This window comes from Dromaius novaehollandiae, chromosome 3 (assembly GCF_036370855.1).
Source record: "Dromaius novaehollandiae isolate bDroNov1 chromosome 3, bDroNov1.hap1, whole genome shotgun sequence".
NCBI lineage: Eukaryota > Metazoa > Chordata > Aves > Casuariiformes > Dromaiidae > Dromaius > Dromaius novaehollandiae.
The window spans coordinates 108,492,124-108,516,270 of record NC_088100.1 but is presented as its reverse complement, the minus strand read 5'-3'; the positions used below and the strand labels follow the sequence as shown (position 1 = coordinate 108,516,270).

The 24,147-nt window shown below is 37.6% G+C and overlaps 1 protein-coding gene across 2 annotated transcripts in view; it reads left to right on the top strand.

The window, feature by feature from the left end:
- ACYP2 (acylphosphatase 2) overlaps nucleotides 1–15,539 on the top strand; it is a 64,960-nt gene extending 49,421 nt beyond the window's left edge. Inside the window, exons 4-5 of one of the 2 annotated variants that reach the window (XM_026108164.2) lie at nucleotides 1,651–1,734; nucleotides 14,916–15,539. In XM_026108164.2, the coding sequence (XP_025963949.1) occupies nucleotides 1,651–1,717 (67 nt within the window). In that variant the 3' untranslated portion in view covers nucleotides 1,718–1,734; nucleotides 14,916–15,539. The remainder of the gene's footprint in view (nucleotides 1–1,650; nucleotides 1,735–14,915) is intronic. The other variant, XM_026108157.2, reaches the window with a different exon arrangement.
- The last annotated feature ends 8,608 nt before the right edge of the window (nucleotides 15,540–24,147 follow it).

Sequence of the window (24,147 nt, the reverse complement as noted above, 5' to 3'; positions counted from 1 at the left end):
TCTAGGAAACCTGCCAATCTTCAATGCTAGCATTTCAGATACTGACCTTTGGAAATCTTTGTCAATGGAAGCACTAAGTAACTCAAAGTTTTATTTTGCAATGAGTTCTTTGAACTATTTTAAGTAATTTTGTTATTTCTTCACTTCATTAAGAAACTAGTAACTTTGGACTTAAGTCTCAGGTCTCACCTTAACGTACATGTAGCACAGTTGAATGTCAGGAACATTATAGCTAACAAAGAAAGGGCCAAAGCTTGTACACAGATAGTCACCATGGCCATCACAAAAAAACACTGTAAGTCAGGAAAGACGTAATACAGCTAAGCAGCCATGAGTGTATCATTGAGGAAATGTGTCTGCAACTCTGACATGTTCTGCATATCAGCTTAGAAGTTGAGGGCAGGAGTGGAGAGGTATACAGGATCCATTGACCTGTGACTGTGTGGCTAAAAAAGTCTGCATGGATTGGGTCTTTGGCAGCAGAGTGACCATGCTAATGCTTTTTACCAGGGAATATAGAGAGATGCACAGATGATTATCTCAATTCCATGAATTCTGTTGGAAAGTCCCTTCTGTAGGGTACACATAACCTTTGTAATGAGAAACAAGATTTGTTTCCAAATGATGTGCCAACCAAGAGCACCACACTTTGTAATCCTTCACAACTCCTGAGCTAGTGTGATAGTATTTAATATTCATTCTTTCTGGCATTAATGAGGCAATTAGCTACAAAATACAGGTTTTGTAAAGCATAATATTAACGAAATATTTGTGCATAACAAAAGCATTCCAGTAAGATCGGCTTGTAAAAATACTGGTTTTCCAGGATTCTTTGCAACATTTATTACGTTTAATTCAGATTACAAGGACTAGTTTTCCCTGCAGCAGTCCTCAGCGTGAAAGTGATCAGAAACAGATCTGTCTGCTTTAACTGTCCAGGCAGAATAAAAAGAGGGAGGGGGAGGAAAGAAGTGGCATAAATTACAGAAAACAAATGAGATCTTTGGTATTTTTTGACAGCCCCTGAAGCTTGAGGGAAAGAGAAAAAATTAGAGTTTTGGAATTTATTCGTACTTTACCAGTAATTCTGTTCTTAACAAGCATTTAGCACATAATATCAAAACCTGTTGTATATATTAAGAAATTGTAGCATGTTACTCTTACTCGATTTTTATAATACCTCCTTGCTGAGACACATCAGTTATAAGTGGCAACGTAGCATTTCCTAGCAATTGTTTTGAAGAAAACCTAACAGTTGGTATATGTTTAATTATATACATGTAAAATCAGCTTTCTGCTTTTATTATCTTACTGTTAATTTAAAAAAAAGTCTCAGCCCATTTTGCATCACTGAAGCATATGTGCTTAGCTCCTTGCTCATAGTTCTTCCAAAAAGGTGTTTTTAAACAATTAAATGACAACCAAACAAAAGTTATTTGGATTAGAAGATATTGAGAGAAATTCAAATTTAGCTAGTTGTTACCCACTTCAATTGGAAATAGTTATCTTCAAAAAGAGATCAGTACACTTCTAGAACAGAAATTTTTTGCAATGAAGAATATTGCCCAGCTCACTGCACATTTAGTGAGTTAGAGAAGTGGTTTTTGGATCGGTTAATGTGTTGACCCAAAACACCTTTTTTTTTTCTAGATTGCATCCTGAGCCACCTTTGTCAACTGGCAGCCTACCTTACATGCAGCAGAAGGGACAAAATTAAAGTGTTGATGGCACAAGGCAAGATGCTTAGTAATAGCAGCTACCTATTTAGAAAGAAAATTTAAAAGCAGTAGTGGCCAGTCTGCTTCAAAAGATGGGCTTTCTCGTTTTTAAGTTTGTGTTCATTTTGTGGTTTATTTCTTGTAAGTAGTTGTGTATCTTTGTTTAAATTAGGAAAGAGATTTGATTCTACTTCACTGTCCTTGTTAAAAGTGTTACTATTGACTTGAGTAGAAACAAGATCCTGTCTGCAGTAGAACTTGCATTTCATTTAGTTTTTGAAATTTGAAGTGTTCAATACCAAAAAATTGTACTGCCAAGGGCAGATTCTAATGAGACGGCAAGCAGATGCCCAAAAGCAGCAGTAAGTTTAGGAAGAAAGATAAAGCCCATTATCCTCATAATGAAAAAAATAGTAAATCTGTTGGCTTGTTTTCTATAAATACTAACTTTAGGTAACATATACCATAGTTGCTTTGAGCAGATGACAGTTCACGATTTTCAGTGTGGGTTTACTTCTGTTCTAGAGAAAATGTTTTGTTTCGTTTTTTCCTAGAGAAAGAGGTTTGTTTCTTGATTTAATCATATGCACATTGCAAATAAAAAAATTTTCTTCAGAAAAATAGTCTAAGAAACAGATTAATTTAAAAAATTGCAGTGCAGTACAGCACCCTGAAAGCTGCCAGTGCTCTTGCCATTTCATTTGTCAGACTGAAGAGAACTGAACAAAGAATATGTATCAGATTATATTTCAGTAAATATTAAAAGCTTTGTTCAAAATAAACAACAGATTTTTTCACACAAAGAAAGATTGAACCAAAATAGATATTCATGCTCTGATAGCCTCTTTAAATAGCTTGGAGGTCTGATGTTAAATGTGTGTTTATTTCTACTAAGTGAATATATTTGTAATGACAGTTTATAGACCACAGGAATGGACTTTGCCGTAGGCATGCTTGCAGCACTGTTGCATCTCACATGAATGGGTCTTTTTTTCTTTTTTTTCTGTGCAGCTTCTCATAATATTAAGAAAAAGTAAAAAGCCTAACAATTAGAGATGTTACAAAGCTGACTTGAATAATGCATATTTAGGAAACTGAGTAGCCTGAGGTTGTGAGTTAAACTTTTTAACTTTGTATTGAAAATCTCAGCTGATACATCCAAGATACCTTCTACCACAATAGTTTGGGATCATGACTTGAAAGGCTTCTTCAGGTGATATATTTAATACTACCTTTGAAGGTAGCATGTGTCATCTTATGAACTTAAAACCAAAGTGCCCCCAATAAGTGAAATGATAAATTCATGGAATTTACAAAACCAGTAGAGAAACAACCTTTACATTATTTTGAACGGTGGTAATCTTTATATATAAAATCCTAAGAAAAAAACATGAAAAAGTAGCAGTGTTTTAAAAAATGATTTTTTTTTTCATTTTATTGAAATGAAATACAATCCTTTGGGATGTGACAACGTGGAAACACGTCATCACTTCCATAAGGTACCTCTATCCTTCCATGAGGGAGAGCGTATCAGAGACTTTGCACTTCTTATTTTTATGTCTTCTCCACTATCTAGGCTCTGTTTGCTGTTTCTAGACATTCACCTCAAGACAGAGGAGGGGACAAGCTTCCTTCTTTGGGAAGTATGTGACTGTTTTTAAACACAAGTTTTGTTATTTATAGAAACAATAAATAATACATATTTGAAAATCCTAATTCTTGGCATCAAATCTAATCAATTTCAGAGGCGATCTCTGAAGTACACATAGGTGTCTTGTACACCATGAGCCCAACGTTGCTTTCCTTGTAAACATACAGAACTGAGTTCACTTCAAGAGCATGTTCTTGTGTGTTGGGGACCACAATTACCTCTTGCGGAATAATGAATAAAATAGCCATAATATATCATTATGTTAATTCTTTGCTTCCTCCTTATATTTATAGTGCAACAAAGAAATATTACAGCATTCTGAAACTAAGTCTTGACAAAGCCCAAACTCTCTCATCATGTAAACTTTATGAAGGAGACTTCAGTAATGTAATCCACTTGGCATTTTTTTGAACAGCTAAGCTCTCTAATGGACCGATGATTATTAAAACATTTTCCTCTCATTTATACATTAAAACATCTACTATTTTATATCACTGTTGTTTTAAAAAAGCTCCTTGAGATTGCAGGTTGAAAGACTGGTGTAGCTACTTGCCTCAAAGATGTGCAATTTAAATTATCAAATCATGTAATGTGAAGTTAGTGGAAAAAAATCAAGCCAAACTAATTAAATGCTTAATAAGTAAGAATGTTTTGAAAAATTTCACAAACTAGAAAAAGATAAAATTCTCAGTTGTTACCTTTTTTTTTTTTTTTTCAATCTATCACAGACATCCACTCTATCCTTCCTCTTAGTTCTTTCCTAAAGCTACTGTTTTTCTATGGCCTAAAAGGTAACCAAAGCCTTGCAAATGGCATAAAACTGTGAGAGGATGGTGGTCAGGTCCATCCCCAGCCCAGGTAGCTTTTCAAATTTTAATTCTTCTTTACACACAGTTGTAGCTTTAAATGGCAAATGAACATCAGGCACAGAGACTCATATGCCTGATAGTGATATAGGTATGACACGATGACAGTAGTAAGGAGAGACTTCTCATGACAGCAGGAAACTCTCTTTTCCTGAAGATCATTTCCGTTAGGAATGCCCCAACTTTAAAGACTACACTTTTCTGTCCAAGGACACAGACCCTGTAGGCCACACCAAACTTCTGAGTAAATCAGCCATATGAGGAGCAACCTCATATTAGCATGCTTGGTGTATCCTCTATGTAAATCTCAAAAGACTGATTTACATAGAAAAGCATAGATTCTTTCATTACATAGGAACTAAAAATATTGCCAGACCAAAATGCAGTGGACTCCTTCAGGCAGCTCTGGAATTCTTGCTATTTTCCTTCAAAAGTCTCTCTTACTTTACAAATACTTAGGCTAGCTAAGATACAGGAAAAGAAATGGAGATTCATGGATAAGCTGCAAGCTGGTCATTTTCAACTGATAGGACTAAACAAAGACAAAAATGGAAATTGTAAAAGGAAAGCAACAAAATTTTTAGAGTATTATGTTAGAGCTTTCAGCAAGTCTGAGAGAAATTATTTAATATTCCCAGTGTTGCAATGATTGCATATAAATTTACCTTTCCTAGGATACCAATGTTGAAATACTTTCAGAGATGAAAGGTCAGCTGACTTCAAAACATTCAAAAGTGACTGTTTCTATCAAAGTACATATTTATGCATCTACATATATGAGCACAGATTAGGTAGTTGGTAGTGCAGCTGTTCCTCATGCTAAAGTGCACGTACAATTGGTTTCATATGGACAAAATATGGACCTGCTCATTTTTACAGTAAAAAAAAGGATAAAACACATAGATTGTTACAAAAATCTCAGCCAAACAATTTTAAGCTGAAATATTTACTTTAGATATTTTGACATTTCTCAAATTTTCTTCTATTACGGTTACTGCTCATTTCCTGTGATGGACCTCCTCAAGCACCTGCTGTTAAGATTTTTAGCGCATATGGTTTATTCTTGTATAGGAGCAAATAATCCTGCAAACCATTTCCAAACATTCGAAGGTCAAAGAGGTGACTGGGAGTAGGCAGTGTGGATGACAGGGAAATCATGCGTGACCAACCTGATTAACACCTTCTACAATGAGATGACTGACTTGGTGGATGAGGGGCTAGTGGTGGATTTTATCTCAACTTCAGCAAGGCTTTCCACGCTGTCTCCTGTAACAGCCTCATAAACCAACTGATGAAGTGTACTAGATAGGCTAGATAAGTGGACAGTGAGATGGACTGAAAGCTGGCTGAACTGCCAGGCTCAAATGGTTATGATCAGTGGCATGAAGTCCATCTGGAGGCCAGTCAGTAGTGGTGTACCTCAGGGGCAAACTGCAGCTTCAGCAAGTTTGCAGATGGTGCAAAATTGGGAGGAGTGGTAGAGACACTGGATAGTTATGCTGCTATTTAGAGGGATGTTGACAGACTGGAGAGATGGGCAGAGAGGAACCTCATGAAGTTCAACAAAGGGAAATGCAGAGTCCTGCACCTGGGAAGGAATAACCCCTTCCACCAGTACATGCTGAGGGCCAACTGGTTGGAGAGCAGCTTTGGAGAGAAGGACCTGGGGTCCTGGTGGACAGCAGGTTGACCATGAGCCAGCAAGGCATCCTTATGGCAAAGAAAGCCAACAGTATCCTGGGCTGCCTGAGGATGAGCATTGACAGCAGGTCGAGGTAGGCAATTTTTCCCTTCTGCTCGACAGTGGTTAGGCCACATCTGGAGTGCTGTGTCTAGATCTGGGCTCTCCAGTACAGGACAGGCATGGATGTAGTGGAGCAAGTCCAGCCAAGAGCCACAGAGATGCTTAAGGGATTGGGGCATCTGACATACAAGGAGAGGCTGAGAGAGCTGAGACTGTTTAGCTTGGAGAAGAGAAGACTCAGGGGATCTTGTCAATGTTTATAAATACGCAATGCAGGGGAGTAAAGCAGACAGAGCCAGACTCTTCTCAACAGTATCCAGTGACAGGATGAAAGGCAATGGGCACAAATTGAAATACAGGAAATTCCTTTTAAACATACAAAAAAATTTTATTACTGTGAGATTGGCCAAACGCTGGAGGAGGTTGTCCAGAGAGGTTGCGGAGTCTCCATTCATTGACATAACCAAAACTCAACTGGAAAAGGTCCTGAGCAACCTGCTCTATCTCATCCTCCTCTAAGCAGGGGGGTTGAACTAGATGATCTCTGGAGGTGCCTTCCAACCTCAGCCATTCTGTGATTCTGTAACTCAGCTATTACTTTAAATAGTTTTACTTGCATCAAGCCACCACAACCAAGAAAGTAGTGGGTAATTTTGCTGAATAGACCCTTCCCTAAAGCAGAAATCCTGCTGTCCTTCTAACTTTAAAATGCAGTTCACATTTTGTACCTTCTGCTATAGGACAAGAGCAAGTCACACAGCACAACAGATCTGCACTTCCACTAGATAGAAGAGCAAGAACAGCATCAAGAGTTCCTTAATTCTAATCAGGTAGTACAAAGATGTAAACTCCCCTTAGCCCTCAGCCCATCTTCCTTCTTGTAAATTCTTGATTGCATTTCTGATGTGAAGAGGTTTGTATCATCTGCACAGTTTTCAATCATTATTTGTATGCTTTTCTGGACTATGGTTGTATGGTGGTGTGGTATGAACTCTTAGATCGTATGCCTGTAACTATTGGGCTCTCCTTACTGTAGTAGCTGTTTTATTTCTAGTGGGCCATATAATGTGATGGGTTTTATGTAGAACTCATGGTAAGTCAGTCAAATTGTGATGGTTCAATACAGTAGGTTCACTTTGAAATGCCTATGGTGAGGTTTTAATCAACATATTTTTTGGTATAAGATTGCTGACCAGAGGCAATAGTGCTTTACTACTTTCTCAGCTCTACGATACATGTGCCATTTGATTTAAGTACAGTCTATGTGGTTGACATGCTAATCAATTTCCAAGTATTAGCAAACTAGCTTTTCTTCTCCAGATGCCTGAACTGGCACACTAACGGCAACAATTCCTCCTTATTTCAACTTCTCCTGGTCTTTGAGATTTAATAGACATGGTGTGAAAATTCATTTTCAATCACATTCCATCCAATGGAGTGGGGGTAGCCAAAATTCTTATTCAGTCTGCTTTGTGAACCAAATCTTACCCTCTGGGAGGTGGACATTACAAGGAAAAATACAAGAGGCCTTGCTTCTTCTAGCTCTCTGGTACATTTATTGCTGTAAGAAGGTAGGGCAGAAGCTTAAGATGAAATTCTCTCATACCTTCTGTAGGTCAATGTGGGTATAAAAGATGCTTCCAATTACTGAAATGGCTGAATTTCTCTTTGTACTCTCATTTAATTCACTACTCTTCTTGGAACAGGTTTCTGCAACATTGCTTAATATTTTTCCAGTAAGATTTATGAAAGAAGCCAAATTCAAGTAGTGTAACTCATAATTAAACAAAGAGATATTCTGATGTGTTTCCACATTTTTATAAAAATGCACTTTTTGTGATTGCCTATTTGTAAGTAAATCATTCAATTCCACTTCAAGTTTACAAAAACAATATATAGGAAAATCCACAACAGATCTCTGCATTGCAGATCAAAAAAACTTATCTTCAGACTTAAAATCATTCATCTTGGGATCATTCCTTGTCTTTAAATTAACACAAGGAGACTTTTAGCATAGATCAGATATGAATAGCAAAGTAAAGTTAAAAGAAAAAAAACATAGTCAAACTCTGTGCTAGCATGAATTAATAGCAATCCTTTTTCATAAGCAGACAATCTTGCCTGGTAACGTACACAGTATGTGATGAACATTAACATACAAGTCATTTTTCTCAGAAGTTTTATTAATAGAAATGTGACACCAAAATATGTATTTTTGAAGTTTCTTGAGTATTCTCAGAGTATCATATCTAATTCATATCTTTAATATATCAGGTTTTGCTAACTTGCCCTTAGAGTTGACATTACTTTCAAATAGTACCTCAAAGAAATTCTCATTGTGTATTCTCTAGAGAAATGCTAACCTTGAATGCTAGCTAGGCTTTGACAGAAAAGGAAGAAATATAAACAAATTAGTAACATTCCTTTGACAGCTGTGTTTAAAAAACAAAGTCAAACACTAGTTGTGGTTAAATATCTTTTTCTCCCCTTTCTAAAACAGTTACAGACCTTCTGCTAAATATCCACTGGGTCAAGAAATTCTTGCCTTCTTGCTGCCTGGAGCAGTAAGCGAATAGACAATAGCAGTGCAGGCTTCCCCACACCAATGGGTGTCAATTCATTCTGGGGCACCCCACCTACGCTTGAGTGTGTTGCTTGGTTCCTAGCCCACTCACTCCTTGGCCTGTATCCTTAGATTACTGGTGTTTTTCTCTTTTTTCACTTTATTTCTCTGAAGCTGAGCCTGCTACTTGGCTTTGATTTTGTTGGTGGACTCTGGTGGGGTCATCCTAATAAATGCATTAAAATTCCTCTCCCTTGCACTTTGCCTTATCCACCTTCCCCCTTCCTCTCGAAGGTATGTGTATAAAAGGCACTGACACACAACGAAGTGCAGGCCTCTGATCCTGATCCACGATGTGGCCTGCTGCCAGCATCATTTTTGGTGTTTTATCAAGCAGTAGGCACAATAGTTTAAAAATCACCTGACGCATGTTCCCTGAGGGGGTGCAGCAGTTTCCATGGCAGCACAGGGGCCCTGTTTAGCAGAGCTGCCGAGGCAGCTGCATTTCACGTCAAGAGGCTTCAGGTTTTACCCCAAGCTAGAGCGTAGTTTTGAAAATTGCAAAATTACTAGGACCAGGGGATGATGGTCAGTAGGAGGTTTTTGACTTTGCCTTTTGAATAGCTTCAATCCTTTTCCTTATCCTGCACAAAAGAGTAAGTAATTCTCCCCAGCTTTCTCTCTGAGACCCCTCATGTGTTTTTTTCACTTCAGAACTTGTTTTCTCCGCTTTACTTGCCTTGATTACTTTTAGTAAAGTTAAAATGCTAAATGCAACTTTTCAGGTCACACTATTATTCATGTCATGTCAAATAATTCTGTTACCAAGGCTTCTGTTATCCTTCCTGCTATTTTTTACATCAACATTGATCCCAGTATATTCTGTTTCCAGATTTCTCTTTTAGTGTTACGCTCCTGTGCGGGAGCAGAGGCAGGGGCACTGGGAAGGCTCAGTACCAACTTCTGGTTCTTCACCTAGGAGCAGAGAGGTTTTCTGTACTATATGAAACATTTTGTGCAGAGATGCAGGAAGTTGCCCCAAGTGAGTCAGCAATAAAACTGAAGCAAAATAGCTGTTGCAGCCTGGTGCTGTAGCTCTGCTAATGCTGTGTGCTGGGCTGATGGTCTGTGTTATTTTGGAGCCAGCCAGGCTGTGAAGACATACTGGCTAGGGGATCTTTAAGATGGTGCACTACAGTCTATGGACAGGTCCTGAGTAATTTCCCTCTCTGACTTAGATGCTATGCCTGTTTTGTGATGCACCTGGCTCCTCTGCTTTTCTTCATGCAAAACATGGAGGAGTAAGGACAAGCAAAATGATGTGTGTCAGCTGGTTTCACAGCATCTGTATGTAATGACCCTAATGTAGAAATAGGTGAAACTCTAGTCATCTTGCAGTGAAATAACTTGGATTCACAGATGTTTCAGCCCATGACATGCTGTGGCCTTCTGGCCAGGAAATCCAGTATTTGTCCTGTTAACAAAAGTAGTTTTGAAAACATTATTTTGTTTGATTTGATATGAATTGTGGTGTGATCTGAAAAAATACCTGTAGTATTTTAACTTTACCAAAAACTTGTAACTAAACTTATAAATCTTAGTGTTAAATCTATGTGAGGGATTTATGAAAATTTCTGAAATAATTTATGCATTCATCATTTGTATATTTGTATGTGCATTCATTTGCACACAGTGTTTATACTGATAACAGATGGAGGTGTTCAGCAGTGTTTACTCCATGTTTTATTACAGTTCTCATGACACTTAGACTTTAAAAAACCCAAGTTGCTAGAGGCTTTGCTTATATGTGAATTTCAGGTTTATAAACCAAAAACACTTTAAATAAAATGTTCTTAGCCCTTATGATCGTAGAGAAAAGCTTGAAAACAATGGCTAGCGTTCTTCCTAAAAGCTCAGAAGCCAGATAGGAATGAAAAAGAATTCCACGTTTCTTTTCTGCAAACATGTAAGTATCAGGATTTATGAAAACTTTACAGTACTGTTTCAGAATACAACAACATTTTGGAGGTATTTTATAAATATTTACAATTCTAGTCTATACACTGTCATGCACATAAATACAATCTTCAAAAAGCAACGTTCTCTCAAATATTTTATCACAAACAAATGAAAATAAAGTGTGAGCAATTCAGTCTTTTTTTTCTTTTTTCCAGATTTTTCTCTCTCTCACTCTAAATAAAGCACACTTTTATCTCTTGTTCCACTGTAAGTGATGCTGTAATTAAGGTGAAGGGAAACAATCATATAGTCCTAAATCATGCTTAGCTCAGCCAAGTATTAATGCTGCAGGTCCTTTTCCAGGTCCATTTCTAGCTCTGTAGACTGCAAAATTGGTGCAATCTGAGGATAAAATGGAGCTTGGCTTTTTGCATACAATAAGTAATGAACTACCATAGAAGCATCCTATGTGTAGAGATGGTTCTACATGCAGTGTATTAAAGGACAAATGCACTATTTATGTACTTGTTTATTGTTTGGCCTGCCCATAACCCCTCCATCACTCAAAAGATAAATTCTCTTTTTCATTGTAAATGACGCAGGATTCATGAAAGATGCTGTAGTATTAGCTCTGGGGAAGTTATGATTTTTTTAGGCAAATAGAACAAATGCATTTGAAACAGAAATCCTCTCCAAAATCCATTTTTGGCAAAAGCTTCTTGCCCCATATACACCTTAGCCTCTGAGCTGGCCCACAGAAGTGTAACTAATACAAGCTGTTATGATGGTCTTTTCAGGAGTGGAGACTAGGAGCTCATATAATGGTATTATTCTTCTGTGAACCATGGGCAGCTGTTGCTCCCTGAATGATCAGACTTCGACTTGAACTAGAAGCCAGGAAGTAGAAAGCCACATATCCTATTGCCAACCCCTTAAACCACTTCCTTTTGCATCAGTGCTCTGGTGTCAGATGAGTTTATAAGGCGCCATTAACAGCATTCATCAGTTCTATTATTGCAAATTCTGATTTTGCTTCCCAGTCACATGCCAAGGAGTGAAGGCTAGGGTTTGTTTCCAGTACTGCATCAGATCTTAACAGCAAGTGATAGCAATACTTATCTTTCCTGCCACTTTTCACACCCACATCTACTGAAATCACAAGAAGCCTAGTTCTTCCTGGACTGGAGTAGGTTTCTCCTTATCAAAGAATGCAAAGATTTCATTCAGAGAATAGTGACAGCCAAGCCATTTACTTTGGAAAAATCTGTTACAGCGTAGATCTCAGTTAAAAAGCTCTTATTGGGAGAACATAAAGTAACTCTACTAGCTATAGTATTCATAGCTCAGTGGTTTTTATTGCAGTGCTACTATAATCTTGTATCAAAGAGGTAAGGCTCTATAAATATTTCTGGGGAACCCTCCAGATTTGATCTGGTCAAACATGTTTGAAAATGCTCTGCATACCTCAGCAGAGATTCCTTGGAAAGCCTGTGGGGACTCAGAGTTGTTTCAGATAGAAAATTCCTTTGAAAGATCATCCAACCCTGGAAATACTGTTCAAGGAACCATGGTAATGCGCTCGTAAGAAGGAGAGGCCTAAACTAATAGGCGTCAACGCAAGTAGCACTCAGAAGCCAAGTTAATGGATATGCATATGTGCGTAAGGCTACAAGAAAAGACATGCATGATTTAAATACTGTTCGAAGTTCATATACAAAGTTCATAAATACTGTTTAAAGTTCAGATAGGACACCATTTCAAGTATACTTATAAATGCATATAGACACTACAGAACTTACCTAGCCAAGAAAGTAAAAACCAAATAAAATAATAAAAAATCAATATGCTCTGAGTGGCTGCTGCTCAGTAACAGCTGCCTGGAGAGGTGGATGTGATTGCGAATACCCTAAGGCTTGTTTGGGGGGGTTCCTGCCCAGCTGCAGCAGCCAGTAGGGATGGGGCTGCTCTGGGGGCAGGGGAGGCTGGAGGGCTGCAGGAAGCTTCTGGAAGGGCAGGGTGGGGCGGGCGCACTGGAGACAGCCAATCGGCAGGCACTGCCAGCAGCTGAGTGAGCCAGTCAGAATCAGGTGCTCATGCCCCCAGCGCCATCTCAGATGGTTATCCCGAAATGGCGGGCACCCCGGGGGAGCCCCTGGCTGCGGGGGGTCCCCCATATGCAGCCTGGGTGCTGCCGACTGCTGCCCGGCCTTTTCTTCTGGACGGCGCCATCTGCCCTGCAGGACAGGGAAGTCGCATAATTCATAAATCTACTGTTAAAGTGTATCCCAGTCCATGTAGTCTCTGCACAGTCAATTTTGTCTTAAACTGTGAAATCAGAGCGTAACCAAGAATCGTCACACGGGCATGCAATGCCCGGGAAATAAAATGTGGTAGGAAACAGTTGAGATTAGCTCATTTTGACTTCGCCACAGTTTTTTCGGTGTTTTTCTCAAGGTTTGGCTCAGTTGGAAGCACTGTTGCTTTAGAAATACATCCATTAAAATATTTACCAAAGAGTGAGTGGTGTAATGTCCAGTTGCAGATATTGCAGGCTAGTTCACAGGAATGACTCATTTGAACAGACCTGGATAGAGTTCTGCTCTGTGCGGAGTTTGCAGAGTTTCTTTCTTTACGCATTGGAACTTGGGAACTGGAAGGCACCAAGTTCCAATGCGTAAAGAAAGAACATACAGTTGTGAAGGTTGGGCAAGGAAGATAACATTTCCATGGGTATTGTCTGGGACAAGTTCACCTTCAAGTAAAGGGAAAAAGTGTTTGTTCACTTGTGGGTATCACATTAGTCTTCTAAAAACAATACAGATTTTGGTTTTGAGTGATATTTCATTTATCTGTTGGTTTTCTTTTCTAACTCAAGGTTATATAGACATATTATAGACTTTTTTTGCTAAATAAACAGAGAGCTTTTCAAATTTTTCATAATACGAAGCAATATGGACCAGTCTTTTATCACTCTGTTGTTACTTGGCTTTTCTCCTTCTGTTGAAATACCTGATCATCATAACAGATTTACTCCTGTTTGGACTCCAGTGCACAGTAGAAATCTGGATTCTCGTTTTGCTCATGTACTCCTATCCTGTTTTGTACTCCTAACTAGAAAGTTCTTCATATTCTGAAATAGAGAAGAAGGGGGATGTTTTTCACAACAGGGTGAAGGGGGGTGTGAGGATGTGTGAACATCTGATGAAAATAGTTATTTATTAATTTGAATAGCTGGTATCAGTTGTAGGCTAAATTAGCTCTTATAGCTGATTCATTTCAAACATGGGATTTCCGTATCTGGTTAGTGTTTTCTAGGTAATCTTTCCACACATAATCTCTTTCATAGTGGTCAAATAGGAAAGAGCTCCTTGAGCTCCTTGACTGTGCAAGTCTGTAATCCAGCAAGCACACTCCTAAGGTTATACTTCAACATACTAGAGTAGTGGGACATACCTGCTTTCTTAATAAAGTATTAAGAATGTATATTCATAATCAGAAGGCTGTGCACAGAGTTTCAAGAATGAGGTGAGTTTTGCAGGTCCTGAAGTCCATGTTGGTGATGAGACTAATACTCTGCAGCAGTAGGACAATTTGGAGAAAATGGCTTGTCTCACATAGCCAGCAAACATATTTGAGACATTTTTATGTGTTACATTGATCTGTAAGAAATTGTCTAAAAAATGTTACCACATAGAAATGTGTCTTGTTAGACAAAGTTTGTTAGAGACCATGTGTCTCAGGTGTATTTTATGTACTGCCTCAAGATCAGCAGCCTCTATGCACGATACTCATCATAAGGATATCAAAATTAAGTCTGAGTGCAAGAACATTGCATTTTTATAATGCTCAGTGTGATTTTCAATAAATGAATTAACTGTTAATAAAACATAATTGTTTTATGCCCTTTAAATTAGAATTGAAACAGATAATCCTCTGTTAATACTAATTGCAGCTAAGTACTGGTGTCAGTTTATACATCACTAAGTTAGTTATAAAAACTTTGTGTTTTTATAGATATACATATCTCTTTAAATATATTACACTCAAATACCTTCTCCATCCTATTGCTTAGATTCAGTACAATAGAAAATTATGAGAAATTACTTTTCTCATACATAAATGTCTTTGTAAATGCTGTCGTCTGCTGCACTTCAGCTGTTTGTGTACCTCCTTTTATCATGCAATAGTTTCTCTTTCACTGATAGGTAAAATACTGTGAATTAGTTCAAAAATTCTTTTTGCTTTTAAAGAAGAGAGGGAAAACAGAGAAACAACTTGACATATTTGAGGTAGTTTCCTCAATGAACAAGACTATGCTTTATATGGCTCCTAAATAGGGAAAACACGGTAGGAGAACAAACCCCACATGTACGGTTCATTGCATGCTAACCCTCTCTTACTATTTTTCTTGCAGGAAATCCTGGCTGACTAGAGTTGGAAGCCCAAGTTCTCGCATAGACCGAACAAGCTTTTCTAATGAAAAGGAGATTTCCAAGCTTGATTTCTCAGGATTTAGCACTAGATACTAATGGAGGAAGACATAGCTAAAGACAAAACTGTGATGTTTCTGCTGCATGATGTTTCTGTGCCTCCATACAATTGCACAAGACCATTTTGATGCTTTCTCTGCTAGAGATAAGTATAAATGGTCTCTGTTTACATAACGGAAGAATTCTTAGTTGCTGTATAAGACATTACATAACATGAATGCCAATATCTAATTCATTGTATTGTGAAAGCTAGACGAAAGGTTAAAAGTATCAGTGACTATTTGCACACAGTGAGATTTGTTATACCTAAACATATGGAACCTAATCTCTATACCATTAAGTATTCATATTTCAGATGCAAAATAATAATCCATTTATGTTCTGCTGTTTGTAATTTCACCAAAAATATTTAAATATGTTACACTTTAAACAGAACTGAAGCATTGAATGATATATTCTAACAGCTCTGTATTGTAAATCATTGTTTGTAATAATTAGTTAAGATCTGGCAATAATCTAAAATAAATGTACATTGCTTCAGAAACTAAGATTAATTGGCTCTGGTTTAAAACTTTCAACAGTAAAGCAGATACTTTTTGGAAGAAGATAGTGAAATACATAGCCTCTCACCCCTTTTTTTCCTGTTTATCTACAGCTTACATCCATATTGACTATAAAGGTTATTTCCATCTTTTGCTTTTTTTGATGCTTATATTGAAATTAACTGAAGAATTCATTTTTTTTTCTTACGGAGTAGTATTTGCTTCTCAGTTAAGAATATACCTCAGAAACTGATTCAGCAAGGTGCACCCACATACATCACATCAATCACATGAATGGTCCTTGAAACTTGACAGTCACATGCTTAAAATAAATACCGGCTAAGTCTTTGCAGTATTGGGGTCTAACTCTCATACGTACTGCTCTTTTCACAGGCACCAAGCAATCTGTCAGTGCTGGAACTGAACTATGTCCTCAGTCCTAAAGTAGTTCTCCTGTATCAGGATTAGCATGTATTGGAAGGCTTTGGTTAAATCTCTGGTATATCCAAGCAGGCACCAGGGAGATCTGACAGCACTCTAAGTTAACAGAGATCAGTGAGATCATGCTATCATGACAGCAAGTCCAAGCCCTTAAAACCCCCCATGAGAAGTGTGTACTAGCTAAAGCTCAGTAGTGCTGCGGTAATGTGGTCACATGGCTTTGGCTGGGCTCTGAGCATGGCCTGTCTGCCTGGGCTCTATCCTCTAAAATGCCCATTCTGTGGATGTTACACTACTATTTCCACTGGCTCTTCTGTACCTCTTCTAAGGGTGGACAGTCAACTTAGGCAACATCCTCAAATATAAAGCTCATTTTTTTATTTCCAAAAAGGACATTTCATAATTTAAGCATTGCATGTTTTCATATGTGCAGAGCAAGATGTGCACAGAAAGGTATATTTCTACTGGCTACTGGATTAATTTTCACTGGGACTTTGTACATAAAGCACTAAAGACTCCTTTCTAGAATTTGCAGGAGTTATTTATAAATTGTTATAGTTCAAAACACAGTTGACTTCTGTAATTATGTACAAGCATCCTTTGTTGAAGTCATTGAGAATAACTCTTGTTCAACTCAAATGGTAAATGGCAAAGTTCAAGTATAGTAGTAACTCAATAGCTGTTACATCCTTCTCTGAAAACTGTATCCTGCTAAACCTAAGTGGCTTACAGTTTGCTTGAAGTTACCTGACAGAGGACACGCGCTCAGTCAAAGGCATTTCTGGCCAAGTTTTTTTGTTCCTGTTTTGAGCAAGAATGACAGACAAAGGCGGAAAGCAGATGGGACATTAGATATATAGGGAGAGATGACATCTTGACAAAGATGAAATTATTGTTTTAATACATTTGCATGGGTGGAGCTGGATGCTCACAAGAGCGCACTAACTTCACCCTGGCTACACTGTAAATGTAAGGCTTGGGCAGGGGGAAACAGCCATTAGAAAACTGCTTTTTTTTCTGAGAAAACACCTTCTAGAGAAATTTTAGAAAGTTGAAAGATGAAGAAATCTGTATGCAAAGTATTTCTTGCATATTGAAAAGCCAAAAATAATATTTTAAGTGATATCATGAGTGCTACACTGAAGATTTTCAGAATGCTTTTTAGAACTAAGGTATTTCAGAAGAAGGTATTTATTTTATTATTTCTAATAATTTCTACATATTTTATTATTTCTAATCTTAAGGTATTAAGCAAATCTAATTTCTGTAATCTGTGGCCTGTATACTGTAGGCCAGATTTCTTCTTCAATCTTAGCGTTGTGTTCTGCTACAAACATTACAATTACTTTCTTCTGTATCTGTGTGATAATATTCTCTGGTTGTAACCGCATGCTGGTTTTGATCAGATGAAAAAAAGGTCCTGATTCTGGAATATGCCTATAACCATCCTCTTTGTTTGCAAGTCAGCAACACTGATGTTTTCTATTTTCAGCATCCACTTCCTTCACACACTTAAGTGATATGACAGGAGGCAAATACCTGCAAGATCTTTAGTGAGAAGTTTAGCCCATCTCCTTTACTAAGTGGGTTTTTTTGATTATGTAAAACTAAAATACATGTACTTTATGTATTGTGCCATAACATATCTTAACAGAATTTTTTAACAGTGCTAAATATATTGCACATAATCTGTTTTTCATTCTTAAAGTAGATAAGATATTGCTGTCCAAGTAAGCACTGCAGATATGTAATGTTTCTAAGGAAAAAAAATGAAAAAAAATCACATTTTGTGCCTTCAAAAATTTTGGAAGTCTTACACCAGTTATACCTCTGGAATTCGCCCATGTAGAGTTTCCTGGAGTGAATGGAGTTCCAATGGGCAAAAGGCTCTCTTGCCTTACCCTCTCTCATTCCAAGTGAAGGTGGAGGCCCAAGATGGTGATACTGGCAAAAATAATAAATGATGTAAATAATTATGTACATCCCCATGAATTTGGGGGTTAGTGAGGCCAAACACCCTGTGTTATCAAGATGAGGGACTAATACTTGACATACCAAGTGGTGCTGGCATCCTTATGGATAGCCACAGGGAAATGCCTTTATCCAAGTGATCCATGACATTTAGGTCCTTTAAATTGCATTGAAATCAAAGATGTGTTAACATCTCTGTTCTTACTCTCATCACATAGGCATGTTTTATTCATGTAGCTGCCTGCAGTACAACTGGGATCCTGTATTCGTCCAGGCATGTAGCCAGCTTGAGAAGTTTTATGCACAGGGCAGTGTTTGATTTGCACATAGTGGCACCTGCCTTACTTGTGGGTAAATACAAACGTATAGGTCTTTTGCCCAGGTGGACAACAGCAGCAAGCAAATAATCCCCCGTTTCTTTAGGGATGTGCTGCACACAAAATGGAGGCTTGTACTGACTGCAAGAAAGAGAATAGAGGGAAGTTTTTAAGTAGCTAACATGAGACGGTGTTGTCAAAGGCTTGTTAAAAAAAAGTAGTGTAGAAGACAGAGTGTGGTGTTGTTGCTATCTTGAAAAGGCTATTATAAGAGAACAGATACCAGTTTGTTTTTTATAACATGGATGACTTTTTCCAAGATAGATATTCCAAGACTGTTCAAAGTAACTACTGTTCCCTGTCTGAAAGATCCTTCAGATCTAGGCAGGATGCAGTCCTGCAGTCAGAGCAGGTCAAGGCTTAATGGTGAGCCTGTGGCATGGCAGGAGACAGTGGCAACTTTGCCTGTCAGCTTCCTGTGGAGGCTAGCGAGGCTGGCATATGTGCTATCAAATTTAGGAATTTCAACGTTGGAGAAAGAGCTTCTCTGAGGAATTGGAAGAGTCTGGGTAAGACACCTTCACATTTGGGAAGATTTGTGCCCTCTGTAGAATTTAGTTGCTTGGAAGTATTTTTCCATGCTGTAAATCACATGTTGCTGTGTTGCCCTCTGCAACATTAAATGTTGCAAAGTTGATCAGAAAACCCTATTATGTCAATTAATCAACACTTCCATGTAATGAAGTGTTGTCATGCATTACATGTATAGCATTAATCTTCTCATTTATTTAATCCTCAGATTGTGTTAAAGTATCATGTATCCAAAATCTTCCAATTTGTGGAAATACAGTATGTGCAGAACATCAGAGCAATATCTCTAGATTTAAAGAAAACAGCACAGATCTTGAGGAGCCAAAGAATTCCAATGGTAAGATAGAAAAAAGCAAGAACAGTTGACTAATTAGGCATCAAGACTAAATTGACACTGTTTTCCTTTTCTGCTACATACTCATGTCACTCAGTTATAACTGTAAATGCCATTTTTTGTTTTGATTTATTTTTTAAAAATAAGATCTAACAAGTTTTGAAAGCATTCTTTGACTCTGATTCCCATGTCTGCATGAGAGTTCATCCTCAGTGGGAGCAGAAAAGCCAGTACGCAGTTTTTCTGAGAACTGCATCTGTTGAAAACCTCACTTCTCATGACTGTTAGAAACTGAGTTTTAAGGATGGTAAAACTGCCAGTTTAACATGGAAGTCAGTTCCATCCTATTCTTACGGGCAGCTGTGGGAAATTCTGCCTAGAGCAAATTAGAGAGCAGAGAGGCATACCAGTTTATGTTGTATTAATTCTTACTGAAACAAGGTCTGAAGCTTCTGAAGTATGAGGAACAACTAAAAGTCCAATTGCTGTCCTTATGATCAAGGGATTCTCAGCACATTTGAAAATCAGGTAAAAGTCAATATAGTTATCATTTTCTGAGTATGCAGAACCATCTAGCTTAAAAGGGTTGAGACTCCTTGAAGTCTGTCCCCTTCTATTTTCAACCTATTTGTGAATTCTGGACAATGTTTGTTTTCTAGAAAGAAAATTTTATGCCAGCATTATTTGTATTCCTCCATAATTTAAGAATGTTCACATCATTAAACCCTAATACCTGACATGTTTGCACAAATAGGAGTTTAACTTCTAGATTGCCAGAAAATTTCAAAAATTTACAGTTTTGAGATGTGAAAAGATATGTGAAAGAACTACATATGTTATCTTAGGTAAGATAACGAAAGTAATCAGTGAAAATACTAACCAGTCATGTTAATTATACTTGTACAGTGGCAGCAGTAGTATTCATAATATGAAGGTAATGTTTATATGTGATTAAAAAATAAAAATTTAAATCTCTACAAAGCAGAGAACATAAAATGAGAGCATTCTGCCACATCAGGGATGATATAATCTTCTGTTATGCTATTTACTGTCAATACTTACAATGTCATAATGAAGAATGATATGAATGTTATGCTATACCTACTCGTTCTTGAGCCTTTTTATGGAAAGAAATGTGCTGGTATTTACTGCTGTACTTTCTCTTACATGACACCAATCTGTCACTTTTTATCTTCCTGATATCCTTTGGAGCTGCCTTTCTCTGCATTCTTTATTCTTAGAAAACTGTATGCATGTTTGCTGGCGGAATCCTCTTACTAGACAGAATGAAGTGGATTAGTCAAGAGAGCTTACTGATTAATGCATAGCTACCTACTATTAACAGCTGAAAAGTACTCTAATTTGAAGGGAACATTGACTTGTAATGAAGGAAGATGGGGGGAAATTGGTGTGTACTAGAATTTTAAAAAAATCTTTTTTATGCAATAGCAGTACCATAAATTGGAATTTCTGTAGCATTGTTCGTTCTTCAAAGCTCTGGCTAAATATTTAATCCTCAGAATCAGAAGGTACTATTTCTGCATCAAAACCAGAATACATTGTACAGACTTAAAATAGCTACTCTTCCCCCAGTTCATTCAATATTAATACTGACATTAACATAACTGAGTAGGAAATCCTGAAACAGAAGATCAAAGGAGCAAGCTCATTTGTGGCTAAAACACCCTATCACAAGGGCTGTAGAAATGAATTAAAAGGTTTTACCAGTCAAAATTCTACTTAATTCACACTTAAGTCTTAACAGGAACGGTGTAAATAATTGTGAGCATGTTAGTTGGCTTTCACAATTAGGAAATCTTACTGTAGTAGTTTACATACATAAATACAAATATAAACATATATAAAAATCTTCTTTTATGATTCATTTCATAAATCTGATGTGAAATGCAACCACTTTTGGGTCAGAAGACAGCAGCACTAAGAACTATAAACAGCATTAATGGAGGAATATGAGAAGCTTGGCCAATACCATCAAAGAAGACATCTACTCTTTGAAAAAGTACCAGGGGCTTATCTGGCTGTGCAGAGCAAATAGCTTTTTGTTTTTAACTACAGCTTGTGATTTCTCTATTTTAGGAATAGACATGTCTTGTAACATTTTCTCCTTCATTTGCTGAGATGACTTGTTCTTGAATGTGGACCATACCCCAGTTTCTGAATATCTTTCTCACACTAAGAACCTACTGAAATGCACAACCAACTAGAGAGTGACAAATTCATTTTGCAGCTTTAAAGGCTTTAAGCCATGCTTTTGATCCACACACATCTAATTAGTGTCAAGAAGTGAATTTTGTGTATCATAACCATGTACTGGCGTCTAGGCTGATATTCCAGAAAGAGTAGGTGGATGCTCTTTAGGCCTAGGTAGGACCACTATTTTCCAGATCTGATGTGCATAGTACACTAAAACCAGGTTGAATTAGATGTACTGAGAATGCCCAAGTTTCTCCTTTAGCTGAAAGCTAACTTGGCATTCACTTGTATTTGGCAGGGAGATAACAAAATAAACAAAGGAGAGACACAAGTCCTGTCCTAGACGGCAGTAGCTTATGTTCCACTGGAATTCTGCCATCGGCTTCAGTGAGAACAGGAATTGGTCATGCAACTGGAAGAACACTACTAAGCAAGGAAATGCATTATTAATGGGACAGAGAGAAGTTGTAGATAAGATAAAGACACTAAGTCTTTTTTCTTGGTGGTTGGCCTTGTTTTTTTCTACTAAAAGAAGTATCATTGTGGCTTCAGAAATATTATAAAAGTCTGATCTTTCTTCCATGAAGTTCATCACTTAAAAACATGCTATCCCAAGCAAACAAGCAGTTACTAATCTGTAGCTATGAAGTTGTTCTGCAAAGAGTGGGAGCAGAGATGAATGAATACATTCAATCCTGGGAAGTGTTAATAGAAAAAAGCAATACAAATTCCAGCTGAGACATAAGGATAGTAAATAGAGCAGGAATTGAACTTTTTAAAAAAGCTGAACATGTAGAACTTTACCTGAAGTGGTTTGGAGCTTCAGGCAATGGCATCACTGGAAATTAGTTTTTGGTGAGCAGCATAAACAGAAAAGGGCTAGCTGGTGAAGAGAATCTCGGCAGAAGAGGTCCTATCTTGAAGGAGTTCTTGAGCCTGAAAAGGTGTTCAGGAGCAAAAGCTCAGAAATGTTTGGAGCATGAAAGGAGAGGTCAAAATGGCATTTCAGCTATTACAGAGTCATCTATATGGATGGCAGCAACTTGGTGATCTCGCAGATCATATCTGGGGACATTTGAGACTTCCTACAAGTCTCATTGTGTACATCTATTGCCGATGTTTTGCTGTGCTTTTTTCCCCCCGTTTTAGACACAGCTAGCTTCATAAACTTCCCATGGCATACGCTACTGAACTGTACAACTCATGTACTGCTGAGCAGCTTAGTTCAGTTAGTGGGGTAAATCTTGGTATCAGATAGGAAAATATGCATGGATTGTGTTGTGTATATCTAGGTAAGGGAAGGTCTGTAACAGTAACATCTCTTATCAAAAATGTCTGTGTCGGCAGTCAGGAAATACGCAGACAAAAAATTTTGCAGATCAAGTTAAAACCAATTAACAACCCACTATATAACAGAGAAAACCTGTGCTGTTATCTAAGTTTGCTGACACTTTCAAAACAAAATGATGACTAAATAGTAATGTGTACTCAAAAGAATGAGTGATATACCAAGATGAATAGGATTTAGGCACTGTTTATCACAGTTAAGCCATAGCCTGAATACCATAGTGCTGATTACTTGAATTCATTATGCAGGCAGTATAATCTAGCAGTCAGTAATGTGCCTGTGAGATGGAAGAAACTATTTCTATCATTTTAAACTGAATTGTAGGCATAGAGAGATTTACAAGATTATGCTTTCTCTTATTTCCCAGATATTCACATTTGTAACAACACTTTTGTCTGAAGCAAAGTCCATTAAACCCACTGAATTGTTATATTCCACTCTAACAAGTATTTGGAAGAACTGTGAAACTCATTATTGCCGATGAAGGATGCATTTTCTACATTCATCCTTTTGGCAACATCATGACATTAACCTGGTGTGGAATTAATATATCTCAAACTGAAAATACATTTATTGATAACTCTAGATTCTTAGCTTTTCAGGTTTGCTGGGCCATGATAAGCCTGCGCTGCTTTCAGTGGTAAATGCCCTCCCAAAACTTTCTTGCCTAGTAGCATCAGATCAATAAGAATACTGAATGCCTTTCAACTTCCAATCACAAACTAATTTATCAAAACTGGGAAGTATGGTTTGCCAGACACATGTGGAAACTAAGGCACAGATAAGCTAAATGATTTGCTCCTAGTCATTCCAGCTGTAAAAAGGGACCTTTACACATTTGCAACTGCTGGACTTCAGGATTGTGAATCCTGAGGAATGCTATCTGTACAAGAAAGTAGAGGAACAGTCACCATTTACTTCTGAGTTTTTTGGCTTAGACAAGATGCCTTTAAAACACACAGATTTTCTGAATGAACTAGCTAAATTGTTCTGAAAACATTGAGACTGCAGGTCCACCTAAGAGAAATGCTTGCAGGTTTTCAGCCAGGAAAGTGGAGCAGATCGTGAAGAATAAGGCCTGCAATGCTCATTTTGCATCTTAAACTATCTTATACTGAAGTAAATCAGCAAAATGTTCTATAACCACATGCAGGGTGAGTGGCAGTGACTGCTTTTAACCTTTCAGACAGTCTGTGATAGAAGTGGTCACTGGGAACTCTTTTAGTGTCTGATGCAAAGGCTAATTAATCACTTCAGTATTGCAGCTTTAAAAATAGTGTTGGGTTAAAGAGAAGGGGAAGGATTCTGCTGTCACAGACCTATAAAACCCCTTTCACATCCATCAGCAGGGCAAAATTTTACCTTCCATTTCTGGATGATACCCTTTTCTTCCCCTCA